The sequence below is a fragment of the Hippoglossus hippoglossus genome, chromosome 13 (assembly GCF_009819705.1).
Source record: "Hippoglossus hippoglossus isolate fHipHip1 chromosome 13, fHipHip1.pri, whole genome shotgun sequence".
In the NCBI taxonomy this organism is placed as follows: domain Eukaryota; kingdom Metazoa; phylum Chordata; class Actinopteri; order Pleuronectiformes; family Pleuronectidae; genus Hippoglossus; species Hippoglossus hippoglossus.
In genome coordinates this window covers 157671-171940 of record NC_047163.1, presented here as the reverse complement: position 1 = coordinate 171940, position 14270 = coordinate 157671, and the positions used below count along the sequence as shown (strand labels likewise).

At 43.0% G+C, this 14270-nt stretch overlaps 2 protein-coding genes and 1 long non-coding RNA gene across 3 annotated transcripts; 1 reads left to right on the top strand and 2 right to left on the bottom strand.

The window, feature by feature from the left end:
- Positions 1 to 575: 575 nt before the first annotated feature.
- On the bottom strand, positions 576 to 4821 carry rpl35a (ribosomal protein L35a). The gene is made up of 5 exons (XM_034603683.1): positions 4712 to 4821; positions 3946 to 3981; positions 2885 to 3037; positions 2017 to 2161; positions 576 to 654 (listed from the first exon to the last, which is right to left on the bottom strand). Exons 2-5 carry the CDS (start codon positions 3954 to 3956, stop codon positions 631 to 633), a joined length of 333 nt encoding a protein of 110 aa, XP_034459574.1. The 5' UTR covers positions 3957 to 3981; positions 4712 to 4821; the 3' UTR covers positions 576 to 630.
- masp1 (mannan-binding lectin serine peptidase 1) lies at positions 4240 to 14170 on the top strand. The gene is made up of 14 exons (XM_034603580.1): positions 4240 to 4763; positions 5735 to 5854; positions 6129 to 6348; positions 8750 to 8927; positions 9209 to 9340; positions 9879 to 10075; positions 10177 to 10324; positions 10447 to 10565; positions 10840 to 10918; positions 11314 to 11448; positions 11642 to 11716; positions 11866 to 12113; positions 12297 to 12485; positions 12818 to 14170. Exons 1-14 carry the CDS (start codon positions 4477 to 4479, stop codon positions 13250 to 13252), a joined length of 2562 nt encoding a protein of 853 aa, XP_034459471.1. The 5' UTR covers positions 4240 to 4476; the 3' UTR covers positions 13253 to 14170.
- On the bottom strand, positions 6290 to 10254 carry LOC117772509. Its single transcript, XR_004615787.1, has 4 exons — positions 10147 to 10254; positions 9192 to 9332; positions 8696 to 8955; positions 6290 to 6426 (listed from the first exon to the last, which is right to left on the bottom strand). It is a non-coding gene; the product is annotated as an uncharacterized LOC117772509 (long non-coding RNA).
- Positions 14171 to 14270: the final 100 nt, after the last annotated feature.

The following is a 14270-nucleotide window of genomic DNA, read 5'->3' as shown; positions in this document are numbered from 1 at the left end:
ATTAACAGACAGGAAAAAGAGACACTGTCCTGGTTCAGGTCCACACTTGTCCACAGCTGAGGCTGCAGTACCATGGTGCATCATGGGAAATAGAGTCCCTTAGTTCAGTCTGACAGGATCAAGACCCTGAGAAGTGCAGGTGACCCGTCGGATTCATGTTCCTCATTAAGAGGGTTTTATTGTTTACTTTTCTTTAAACAACGGTTTTAATATTTCACTGATCTGATTGGTCAGACTTCACCTGGTTACTTTAGTGATCCATCAGTTACCATGGTTTCTTACCCAGTAACTGGTGAACCAGTGATTACCTGGATAACCTCACTTCTCAGTGCTGCCAGGCTCATACACTGTACTAGTCTGACTATCCAACAGGAAGTGGCCGCCTTCCCAGAATGCTGCGCTGCCCCCTGTTGGTGCTGCAAGACGATTTAAACTACAGTGAAATAAGTTTATTCTTGATGAAACGTCACTGTTGAACCTGTGAAAAATAAATACGTACATTGTGACATCAGCGGGTCTGACACCTTCTGATTGGAGGAAACATTGAATCGATAACACAGACAAGACACAGCTTCGATCGTTCTGATCATTTTATTGTTTCTGTACAAACAACATGTGACGAAGGCGTCTTCACACTCGAGAGGGATACAGCATCTGCAAGAGAAGTCACATCGTCAGCCTTCACAATAAAAGCACAACACTGATCTGAGTAGCAGAGGAGGCGCTCTTACCAGGGTCTGGATCAGACCTGGTTCTGTTCAGATTTCAATGATCCACATTAGATAAGAAAATTCTGATTGTGCTTCACACCTCATGATGTTTTCTTGGGAGAAATTGTGTTTGGAAAGTTTTGACTTTTCAACCTCAGCCCAGGTGTGAACAGACCCGGAATGTATTACCCGGTCACTGACACTCAGGTGAGTCCTTGATGTTTAAGACACCTGAACTCTGAGCACATCGCATGAGAAAGGTGTAAACAGGGTCTCTAATCATACCTGCAGAGCATTACATGTCTCGATCATTTTCTCCATTGACATCTTAACACCCTTTTAGTTTTAAATCAGAAAAAAGTCAAGGTACAAGACTGAACAGAATTATCTTCAGAATGTAGAACTACACATCCCATAATCCATTGCAAATAGTCAGACGACTCCCAGAATTGAATCTTGTTTTCCATTTTCTTCATTAATAAAAACAGCAGCGTGTTAGAAAGAAATCATGATCACTCGGAACCTAATGTGACACTGAACAATCCAATCACATCCGACATGACTTTCATAGTTGTGGTAGTTAAGGCTGGGCGATAAAACGGTATTGATAATTATGGCGATATAACTTTTCCTTGCTAGAAATTTAAAACCTGCGCTCACAAGTTAGGACACGTACCGGACTGATTACTTTGTGTTTGATTCTCTAGAGTTTATGAGACATGTTTAAACCTGCTACACAACACAAGACGCGCACAGTCAGGACATCAGGGTTAAAGTGACCGCAACGAGCCGGAGTCAAGATCCGACATCATCAATTAATAACAATTTTAGAATATAGGACTAGATGGTGAATATCCCACGTGATCATCAGTTCATGTGTGAAGAGGGACAGAGACGAAGCTACGCCCCGTTTATCCAGGAACGTTAATATGAATTCAGCAGGTTTTTATAAAGATCAGTTCTAAGTGTGATGATTAGAAAACATCAGGAGCAGAGTCACGTGTTGACCAGCAGAGTAATGCTCCTCAGTGCAGTGACGCTGATGTGATTTATATGACTATACAGCGACTGATCTCAAAACATTATCACGATAAGACTTTTTCCATATCGCCCAGCCCTAAAACATTTCCATGCCAACAGTCAGCTCCACCAATCAGAGATGTCGCTACTACACTGGACTGTGGGTAGTAGAACTTCTCCTTGACAGTGTGAATATTAAAAGTGTATATTCATACTTGTAACGTCTACAGGAGAATATAACACCCACTATGAAGAGCAAAAGGGCGGAGCTTCACGGACGACTCACCACTCTGATTCTGTGTCCCATGGCTTTAGCCGGCAAGTTGCTGGAGAACTTGGCTCGGACCATCCCGCTGCTACCGTGAGCTCGGGTCACCTTCCCCCAGATAACTCTGGTCTTATTGGGTTTACCACCAGGTGTCACTGTGTTCCTGCAGAAAACAAACATGGGGGCACACAAGTGCATTTCAATTTCACTGGTGGTTTATTCTGACGTCAGTACAAGTGGAGCCAGTTGGATGAAAAAAGACATTAGTACAAGTGAAGAGGTAACGCAGATCTTTAACCTGACGAATATAGTCCCTGTTGTACATGCATGTGTAATGTTGCGTTCTCTTGTCCTGTACTTCAGAATTAGTCACATTAACCCTAACCCGACTATTTCACAGTCTGTTAAACAACCGACAATATTCAGACCCAAGTTCACAACTTTTCAAAATAAAAGCTTTGTAGTTCAGCTCAGTATAAAACATGGCAACAAAATGAACATTGTATTTAGATGAAGACAAACAGGAAGTCATTCTGTTAATGTTGCTGCCATGATGGAGATCAGCTCCCTTGTCTCAATCTGATAAATAAAAAAAAAATAATTACATTAAAATTATCTTTGGTGATTTTGACCTAAGGTTTGACCCAGTTATCAACCACTGCTGTAGTTTATCTGAGGACCTAGAAGAAGACATGTTTAACCCTGTCCACAGCCTAAAGACACACTGCCCCCCCCCCCCCCCGACTGATACGGAGTGCTTGTTGACTGTTTATTCAAGTTTTATTAATATTGAACTAATCACGTGTTCGAACCAAAGTGAAAACTAAACTTTCTGATTTATAATAAACATGACCTGTGAAGATGATCAGATACACGAGACACTTACTTCTTGGCCTTGTAGACGTAGGCACAGCGTTTGCCCAGGTAGAAGTCGACCTCGTCTCTGGTGTAACATCCCTCCACCTTCAGGAGTGCCGTGTGCTCGCGCTGGTTCCTCAGACCGCGCTTGTAGCCGGTGAAGATGGCCTTACTCCACAGTCTGCAGACAAGAGGCAGACAACACGCCAACAGCTTGAAACATGCCTGGGATTGTAAGTCTGCAGCAGGGGAATCAAAGACCTGGTTCACACCTGGTGTTAACATCCGATCACACGTTCAGCTCTGAACGCACCTTACTGCTTTTATTAAAGTGGTGAAATCTTAACCGCGTGCACACACGGTAAAATCCTCATTTGTGAGTCATGAACAGAAATTCAGTTTGCAACACGCGAAGACATAACTGCGGCACATCTCCCTGCACAATCCCACGCTCTGCCACAGCAGCAGCCTGTTGCGTGCATGTGTCCAATCACAACCCGGCGTAATCTGAACAAACACAGGTGACCGGTATCTTCAGAGCAGTGAGTGTGGAGGTCGGACAGGACAAAAACTGTTGTCTGCGTGTTGTCGCTGCTTGGAATCAGGAGACAATCATGGATGGATTTATTCCTTACAGAATTTCCCTGGAGCTGCCGGCCGGCGTATGACTGACCGACTGGACCAGCGACGGTACCGCGAGTCCTGAACATATTGTATATACCAACGTTATTATAGCGACACAGTTCTGTTTTTGTTTACTTCCTGAGTTGTCGGTTATGAAATCCGGAAACTAATTTTTGTTGCATCGGTTTTTGGACCTTAAGTGTGTTGGCTTGTTGGGGAGACTGACTTTATAAATATATGGATTGAACTCTGGATGTTAAGACACACCTTCTTTCCTATACTTTGGTTATTTTTGTTTAGGTAGTTTTATGTATAGTTGAGTCCAACATGTTCTTTACTGTTGCAAATATTGGTGTTTTAATGAAACCCAGAAACCCCCTTCTACATATCTTCCTGATGAGCTCAGTGGGGTTAGCAAGCGAGGAGCGAGTGAGTGAACAATGTAGGACACAGCGTCAGTCTTACCTTCCAGGCATCGTAGTCTGCTTCAGGTCAGTTCACCTGCGAGACAAAACAAACGTCACACCTGGATCATGTGTACATACTGAAGCATTACATCGTCCCATCAACTGTCACAGACGTGACGAAGACGCAGTTGTAGGGGACACTGACAGATACAGATGACAGGGACAACGAGGACACGGACAGACACATGCAACGAGGACAGACAGACATGCACAGATGGGACACGGACGACGAGGACAGGAACACAGATACAGATAACAGGGACACAGACGAGGACACCCTGTCCACACAGCCACCCCCGCTTTGACTTATTGATCATGCTTCGCTCTGACGTCAACACCCAACCATTAACACCAAATCCGACGTCACGGATTCGGGGCTACAGCCCGGACCCGATAGCCGATCCTGGGTCAGAGCACCGCCGCCACCCAACAGTGCTAACAGGGACCGGAGGAAGCCCGGGACAGAGACCGTGGGAGGACCGGGTTAGACACCGGTGTTGCCTGTCTCGGTCCCCGGGCTTCAGTCCACATGGACCGGGAGGTGAAGCGGAGTCTCCGCCGACTCCTCAGCGCCTCAGGCCGGACTGTTCTCCTCTCTGTTAGCGACATCCAGCCCGCATCTCCGCCATCGCTCGCCCCACACCGACACGACGCGGCCGGCGAGCGGAGGACCGCTTGTCCGCTCACCGGCGCCGAACATCGGTCAGAAAGAACCGAGGATTTCACGCTGAATGAAGAGTTTGTCCGACATGTTGGAATCTTACCGTCACTGCGGGAAAGATGGCGGAAGGAAAGAACGGCCCAGAGGCATGCTGGGTAATTATGGTCCTCAGAGGTGTCTGCGGAGCTGCCTGATCAAAACAAACCATTTATTTACATTTTAAACCATTTAACTGGTGGGAAAAGATTTAATTAACGAAGTTAACTGGTTTATTTTAACAAAAAACACCAAAGTAAAAAGTTCTATTATTATTCTATGTTCTCTTTATTTTGAAACAAATGTAAATGCACAATAAGCTGATGTTGTATTTAGTTTTATCATTCATTCACTTTTTTATTATTATTATATGTAATATTTATCAATAATTATGTATTATATTCTTCAGAAAATATTTATTTGTTGAAGTATTACTAGTTTTTTGTGTGCAACACCCTAAAAAGTTGAATAAAACAAAATTTCATAAGGAAGAAACCATAGACTATATAAAAAGGAAGAAATGTGACACATCATCAGGTCACAAACTCTAAAATAAAACCACATCTGTGATGAAATGATTGAATATTATTGAGTTCAGTGTAAAGAGAGAGACTGAGGGAACATAAACATTTCATAGATGAAATCTGTCTAGAATCATCATTTAATCATTTATCTTTATTTGTGACAAAGATCTTTTAAAGTTCATGTAAAACATTTCTACTCAGTTTCCATCGATGATCAAGACATTGAATCTGAACAGACCACTGCTCTGTGGACGATTAGCCTGTTCTGGTCACTAAAACCAGAACAGGCTAATCAAGTAACTGAACTTCAACTTCATGTTTCAAGGACATAAAACCCTGGATGAGCTGTAATTTTCTTTTATTAAACTCAGATAAAACAGAGGTTCTAATACTCAGAGAAGCATTATCCAATGATGAAGCTGCTCTACCTTACATCTACATTACCCTCATCTTTGATCTGGATTTGTCGTTTGATTCTCACTCAAAACAATGATGATAAAAATAATAACAACAACAATGATAACAAATAAGTAATAATAATAATACACAGTTTGCTCCGCCCACAGACCTGACGTGATGACGTTGCCGGGTGGTTCACATACGTCACACGCACTCAGCCTGGGAGCGGACGCTCCGGAGCTCCGGACTCAGAGCGGAGCAGCGGCTGCAGCGGGTCCGGTCATGAGGTGAGCGAAGCGGGCAGAGTGAGACAGAGAGTCCGCTCTGCAGCTCCTGATCTTCATTTATTGATTATTGATCAAAACCTCCTGTGAGACACTTATGATAGAATCATGTTTAATAATGGTTTAAGATCATGTTAGATTAAAATATTATATTATATATTATTTTAATAATCTTACTAGTTCTTTTATTTATATAACCATTGTTTATTTTTCTGACGTTCTAAAGTTGTTGTGACGTCACTGATGTCATCACTGACTCTTCTGTGTGACGTTCCAGGCGTCTTCTGTTCCTCGCCATCATGGCGTTGGCTCTCACCGCTCAGGTGTCTCTCTTAGAAATGTACGGCAGCCTGCAGTCTCCAAACTTCCCAGAGCCGTATCCCCGGGAGACGCAGCTGCGCTGGAACGTCAGCGTCCCCGACGGCTTCCAGGTCAGACTCTACTTCAGCCACTTTGACCTGGAGCCGTCCTACCTGTGTGAGTACGACTTTGTCAAGGTGAGACACTGGGGCATCATGGGAACTTTCTGTCTCCTGGTTTCCTCAGATGGAGCATGTCAGTCGCCTTGGTTACAGCTGCATGAGTGGAATGCATGAAAATCAAGTATATCCAGCCTACTACACGTGATACGATAACGTGTCGATCACCGAAATAACGTGTTCAACACCGAGATAACGTGTTCATCACCTGCAGGGCCTCAGAGTCAGTGAAACAATAGAAACAGATCAAAGTCAAATCAAGAGAAAATTGATTTGTAGAAAATGTATCAGCTGATGTTTTACTTCCTGATCGTCGTCGTCTCATCAGTAAAGGGAAGAGTGACGAGACGTTTCTCTGAGGAAATCAGTTACACACACACACACACACACACACACACACACACACGTGCAGTGCAGTGTGGGAAGTCAGCCTCCTTTGTGTTCTGCAGCTGCTTGGTGTTGACGGCGGGTTGCTGCGAAGCCCGGTGACAACATCTGAATATGAATGTGTGTGTGTGTGTGTGTGTGTGTGTGTGTGTGTGTGTGTGTGTGTGTGTGTGTGTGTGTGTGTGTGTGTGTGTGTGTGTGTGTGACCTGCTGTTCATTGACACTCAGAGTAAACTGAACTGTGGTGAATGGGAGATAAGACTGGAGCCTGAAGTGAATGTTAAAACACAGACAGAGTGTCGGGGTGGTGTGTGTGTGTGTGTGTGTGTGTGTGTGTGTGTGTGTGTGTGTGTGTGTGTGTGTGTGTGTGTGTGTGTGTGTGTGTGTGTGTGTGTGTGTGTGTGTGTGTGTGTGTGTGTGTGTGTGTGTGTGTGTGCGTGCTCCCCTCAACATTTCCATGTGTTTATAAAAGTATAGCACCTCTACACTGACAATATCTTCCGTAGTTTTAGTGAATTCTGTGAAAAATGTAACCTCCCAAAATCTCATCTATTTCGATACTTGCAGGTCTGTAACTTTGTTAAACTAAGTAATGCCTCCTTCCCCAATATTCCTCCTACCACGGTAATTGACTCAGTTTTGGACATGTCCACAAATCAGAAAGACCTCGTCTCAAAATTGTACACCCTAATCTCCGATCTTACAGAAGCCTCTCTTTATTATTCCCCTTATTTGTTTATTTAATTAAATTTTTTCTTGTATTTGTTGAAACTATATGTAGGACCAGGGGTGGGAACGGGGTCTAAAGGAAAACAAATAAAAATAAAAAAGAGTCCTTAATGTTCATTGTATTTCATTGTACCTGTTAAAGGAATAAATACTATTATAAAAAATAAAAAAATGCACTCAAACGTATCTTTTTTAAGATAAAAATGATAAAATATTATGGTAATTTCAATCTCTTACATTACATTGAGCTGACGCTTTTATCCAAAGCGACTCACAATCAGTGCATCAACCATGAGGAACAAACCAGAACAACAAGAATCAAGAAAGTACAATTTCTTCAAAAAAAGCAAAACTACAAAGTGCTATAAGTAAGTGACATTTAAGTGCTACTAAATTGTTAGTTTAAAAATGTTATTCAAGGTGTAGTCGGAAGAGGTGTGTTTTTAGTCTGGAGGAAGATGTGTAAACTTTCTGCTGTCCTGATGTCCATGAGGAGCTCGTTCCACCGTTTAGGAGCCAGGACAGGAAACAGTCGTGATGTTGTTGAGTGTTTAGCTCACAGTGAGGGAGCAGCTGATTGGCTGATGCAGAGTAGAGTGAACGGGCTGGGGTGTGAGGTTTGACCATGTCCTGGATGTAGACTGGACCCGATTCGTTCACAGCACGGTACCAAGTACTAATGTTTTGAAACGGATGCGGGCAGCTACTGGTAACCAGTGAAGGGAGCGGAGGAGTGTGAGTGAACTCAGGTTAAAGACCAGTGGAGCTGCTGCTTCCTGGATGAGCTGCAGAGGTCGGAGGGCAGCAGCAGGTAGACCTGCCAGGAGGGGGGGGCAGTAGTCTAGGTGTGAGATGACCAGAGCCTGGACCAGAATCTTATTATACAACTGTAGAATTACACAAAGACTGATTGTTTTACAGAAGTATTTCACTTGTCAGAGTAAGAGTTCTCTTCAGTGCAGATTCTGTTCTTACATAAGAACAAATCCCTCCTCAGTCCACGGTGACAGACACTGTACGGATTGGGCCCCAACGACCAATCCCCCAGTTTGACACCTAAAGACTGGACTCAAGGACATTAAAGGGACTCTTATGTTTATTATTTTTGTTTATAATTTTCGGGGTTATTGTATGTTGTATTGTAACTGTCAACTTTGAATTGCAGTGTACGTGTTCTTATATTTGTTCATTGAAATATTTTATTATTGTTCTGAGATTTATATTAAAGTAAAGTTTTGTTAGTTGTTACCGGTCGATGTCGAGACGTCATGTCCGTCTGAGGTGTTCTTGTGTTTGTCGTCAGGTGGAGGCCGAGGGGGAGTTGCTGGGGTTGTTCTGTGGGCGGGATCAGACGGACACGGAGGCGGTGCCAGATCAGCAGTTCATTACCTCCCCAACAAACTCGCTCAGCGTCGTCTTCTCCTCCGACTTCTCCAATGAGGAGCGGCACTCCGGCTTCATGGCTCATTACAAAGCAGTGGGTGAGGATGAGTCACATCTGGAGAACATCTGGACGGATTGATGGGGATGTTATAAACATCTGGACGGATTTATAAACGGATGGAGCACATGTTCTCCACAGGAACGAGAACATGGCACAACACAAGGTCACGTGTGTGCACCTGCACATGTTGACGTAAAGTTTCTGATTTTCAGACGTGTCTGAAAAACATGTCTTCTGTCCTGTGGGAGGGGCTAACATCTGTAACCTACATGACGTGTTGACTGTGACGCTGTGTTCTTACCTCCTCTCTCTCTCCAGATGTGGACGAGTGCAGCGAGCGCAGTGACGAGGATCTGATCTGTGACCATTTTTGTCACAACTACATTGGGGGATACTACTGCTCCTGTCGCTATGGTTACCTGCTGCACACCGACAACCGCACCTGCAGAGGTGAGTCAGCAGAGTCTGAGTATCAGTGGACTTTTTCCTAATGAATGCATGTCTTCATAAGTTCCCTAATTAGCATAGGGACAACCCACCAATGCCCATAAAAGGTAATGCGCGCTACACATCCTCTGATCCTAACCCTCTAAGTAACTAAGTAAATTTACTTCATTACAAATATACTATATTCACATTTGACAGAACTTTTTACTGTGAGTTTATCTGATGTATGAAAGTTACTATTATTGATTATTAATGAGTTGCAGCAGCTGACAGTCAGAGGTGAGTATTGATGAGTGATCGTAACAGAGCGAGTGTTGTGATCGCCTCTCAATGTTTGTCGTAGATTTTCAAACATAATCAGATTAAACATGTTGACATGTGAACTGTTTCACAGCAGATTAGAATTCCAGTAGATTAAAACCACACAAACACACACACTCACATGACTCTGTGTAATGGCTCAGAGTTCTGGGCGTTAGAACCAGGTACTTGTCTTCACAAGTACTGATAAATATGTGTCTGTCTCTCTCTCTGTGTTCAGTGGAGTGTAGTGACGTTGTGTTCAGGGAACGTTCTGGCATTTTGAGCAGCGTAGATTTTCCAGCTCCGTATCCAAAGAGCTCTGAGTGTTTGTATCGTATTGAAGCGGAGCCTGGATTCAAGCTCCGCCTTCAGTTTGACCCCAGCTTTGACGTAGAGGATCATCCAGACGTCCGCTGCCCGTACGACTACGTCAAGGTGTGAGCAGCACATATACACCTGCACACACATGCACACACCTGAACACACAGTGTGTAGTGGTCAGTTACCTGCTCTGTGTGTGTGTGTGTGTTTGTCAGATCACAGCAGGAAGTACACAGTTCGGTCCGTTCTGTGGATCTTTGTCTCCAGGGATTATTCAGACCGACAGCAACATCGTCACCGTTATTTTCCACAGCGACAACTCTGGAGAAAACCTGGGCTGGAAGATAACATACACTGCCACAGGTTTTTATATATATATATATATATATATATATATATATATATATAAGTTTTCCAACACTACTACAGCTGAATCATCAGTGAGCTAATGTGTTTTTATGGATGATTTTATTTTGACATAACAGGAAGTCAGTGTCCAGTCCCCGAGAGCCCGTCCAACGCTGTGATCAATCCTGTCCAATCAGAATACTTCTTCAAAGACCACGTCCTGTTCACCTGTTCACCTGGATACAAACTGATGAAGGTGTTTACCTCATCACTTATATAACACTAATAGACACATATATACTCACACATTTTTATATACACACAGTATATATTTATACATACACTATATATAATGTGTTTATATAGATACTACAGTATATTTATCTACATAATTTATATAGCATTTAAATGTATACTATTTATATACAGACTGTATATAATATATTATACACACTATATATAAACATAGTTTCCTCTGGTGTTATATTTAAGGGGTGGACGTGTTTGATGCTCGTCTCGTGTGTTTTCAGGACGGTGAGATTCTGGATCATTATCAGGTCGACTGTGGATCTGACGGAACGTGGAGCAGTCGTCCTCCTCAATGTCAATGTAAGACAGCACAGGAGACTGGTCAATAATCAATAATCATTGTGTGATCGATTATCTGTCGTCCCCTTTGATAGAGACAGCTTGGATGAAAACAACTGAGACTCTCCGTCTGTCTCCATGGAAACAGAGTCCACGAGGAGGCGGAGCTCCATCATCTACAAACATTTTAAAAGCGTCAAAGCAAAACTTATAAACCAAAAAAGAGAAAATCTCTGTGAAATGTTTTCATTGAATTTAATATAAGTCAAATGTATGACCAAATAAATTCAATACAAATCTGTATTTTGAATATTTCTCTGATTCTTAAAGTTGCCACAAACTTTGACCAAACTTAGTTTTGCCTTTGATCTTCGTTCAGACTGAAAGCTCATTGTAAACATCTGTTTCTGTCACAGTGGTGGATTGTGGGAATCCCAAAGTGGTCGAAATGGCTGACGCGGTGTTTGGTAACCATGACAACAGCACACTGTTTGGTTCAACTGTCCATTACGTCTGTAGGGGGGACACATTTCACCTGAACACCATCAACAGTGAGGATCCATATGATTATTGTTAAATATCATATTTATAAATATATATCTTATATTTAGCGTCTTAGTCATCAATAACAGAAATTAGATTTAAAATATGTATAAATATATCAATATAAGATCAATATTTTATCGATAACAGGAATCAGATTCTAACCCAGGTTGAGATTTATTTGTGTTGTTTGTGTCGTAGCTTCTTACAGCTGTGGACACAACGGACAATGGACAAATCCAGAATCAGGACCCAAACTGCCGAGCTGTCTCCCAGGTGACCTGAAAACAAAATGTTTATTTCTCACTTGTAAAAGAGTATTTATGAAATATTTGCATATTTATTACAATAAAAGTTCACATCCTGTAAATTCTTGTCTTTTATAAAACTACTGACATTTACCTTCTGTCCATGTGTGCGTCCAGCCTGCGGCCGGCCGTCCCGTACTCTGCCCCCTCAGGTGAAGCGGATTGTGGGGGGGCGTTGTGCGGGGCCCGGCCTCTTCCCCTGGCACGTCCTACTCAGCGTAGAGGATCTGTCCCGGGTCCCTGAGGACCGCTGGTTCGGCTCTGGGGCCCTTCTGTCCGACTCCTGGGTCCTGACAGCAGCTCATGTCCTAAGGTCTCAGAGGAGGGACACCAGTGTCGTCCCTGTGGCGCCAGAACATGTCAAGGTCAGAAACTGACCGACGTTTTTTTACATTACCTGTTTATTTGTGATATTATATCAATATTAACATAAATATTGTATATATATTTATTTAAAAAAATACATATTCAGTTTTTATTTTTCTCTTGTTTCATATTGCAGATGAATCAGTGAGTTGTGGTGTATTATGGGATGTGTTGTCTCTCAGGTCTTCCTTGGTCTCCATGACGCCCGGGACAAACGTCTGGCCTCTAATCGCTCGGTGAAGCAGATCGTCCTTCATCCAGACTTCCAACCCAACAACTACAACAACGACATCGCTCTGCTGAAGCTGACGAGCCGGGTGGAGCTTAACGATGTCATCCGTCCAATCTGTCTCCCGCCTCCTCATAACAAGGTGCGTTTGATACGTCCTTCCTCAGAGCAAGGACGAACCAGAGAATCTTTAAGACATGATTCTGCTCCTGCACTTTGATTTATTATTACTATTACATAGATTTTATATTGTCAGTATTATTATCATATTTAGATTTTGATTGATGTTCCGGACTCTGTCTCCTCGTGTTTGGACTTTGTTTTGTATTTTTGTATTTGTCGGGAGGTTTTTATAGAGAGAGAAAAACGTTTAGTTTAGTTTTAGTTTGAAAGGACAGATTTTAAACCACAAGCCTATTTTCAATTTTAAGGATTTTTTAATGAATTGACCTTTGACCTCTCTCTCCCTGTCAGGACGACCCCTCCTCACCTGTTCCGAACTCTCTGGGGATCGTCGCCGGCTGGGGGATCTCCATCCCCAACGCCACCTCCTCCTCCTTAGGTGACCCCCCCTTGCTGACCTCTGACCTCCTGCAGTACGTGAAGCTGCCGGTGGTTTCTCAGGACGAGTGTCGGGCTAGTTACGCTTCGCGCTCCGTCAGCTACAACATCACGGAAAACATGTTCTGTGCCGGGTACTTTGAAGGTGGGAGGGACACCTGCATGGGGGACAGCGGGGGGGCGTTTGTGATGGAGGACAAGGTCAGCCAGAGGTGGATGGCATTGGGGTTGGTGTCCTGGGGGGGGCCGGAGGAGTGTGGGAGTCAGAGGGTGTACGGAGTCTACACCCGAGTGACCAAATACGTGGAGTGGATACAGCACCACCTGCAGGCTGCCCCCTGGTGGTAAGACAGATATCACAGCTGCAGCTAAGACTTAATGAACATCTCCTCTGATCATCTGTCCACCTGCTGCAGAAAACGTCTCCACGTCTTTTTCATATTCTCGTCTTTGACCTTTATGAAAAAGCTGAAGCTAGCTGTTAGCAGTTAGCTTGTGATGAAGCTAATATTAATCACGACGCACAAGTTTCCTTAACTGAACAACCAGAACATTCACCTTCATACAGATGTTAACATGTTACTGACCACACGCGCCCACACACACGCACACACTTATAACCACTCTGACTTCCTTCTGAGAAAACAAACACGCCAGCGCCACCAGCAGAGTGGGAGGAGTCATCACACATTTTAAATGTTTCAGTAGCTCAGTCAGAAAATCTCACTTATCATCATCAATAAATGTTTTTCTGTCAGGAGACAGTCAGAATATACAAGTATTATATACATATATGTAGTAATACATATTTCTTTTACTCCATATACAATTTCTATTGACATGCTAAATGTTCCTTCACTTAGTTTGGATTTTAAATTGTGACCAAACAAAGTTTCCCCTCTGTAGATCTTTTCGATCCACATCAGATCGACGAACGTTTCAGTTACAGTTCTTTCCTCTGGCGCCACCTTTGGGACAAACAGTTCAGACTCGGAGAGCAGAGAGGTTTTTATCTTCAAGTTGTTTGCTGTGACTGTTGCTGCAACAAACTGTGCAGCCGGCAGGGGGCGACAATAGCTCTTCATGTGATTTAAATTGGAAATAAGAGAATGAGACTTTAAACTGTTTTTAATTTCAGATGTTTGATGTTTTTATGAATCAACAAATGTATTCGAATATAATTTTTCATGTTTATATAGAAAGTCACAATGTTTTATATCATATTATATTTACACAGAAAAACTCTTAATAAAGGAAATTAATGAGAAACTGAGTCGTTCAGTCACGTGTCACATGAGTTACAACGGTTCCTGAGTGATGTCACCACCAGGAACCAAACAGCAGCCAATAGTAGAGGTTCAGTTCA

Coding starts and splice junctions, on each gene's coding strand:
- masp1 (XM_034603580.1), top strand. CDS start 4,477: ATGGACCGGGAGGTGAAGCGGAGTCTCCGCCGACTCCTCAGCGCCTCA. Junction 9,341..9,878: donor CGACAACCGCACCTGCAGAG/GTGAGTCAGCAG, acceptor CTCTGTGTTCAG/TGGAGTGTAGTGACGTTGTG. Junction 11,717..11,865: donor ACTGCCGAGCTGTCTCCCAG/GTGACCTGAAAA, acceptor GTGTGCGTCCAG/CCTGCGGCCGGCCGTCCCGT.
- rpl35a (XM_034603683.1), bottom strand. Junction 2,162..2,884: donor TACGTCTACAAGGCCAAGAA/GTAAGTGTCTCG, acceptor TGTTTTCTGCAG/GAACACAGTGACACCTGGTG. Junction 655..2,016: donor TGGGACACAGAATCAGAGTG/GTGAGTCGTCCG, acceptor CTTCTCTTGCAG/ATGCTGTATCCCTCTCGAGT.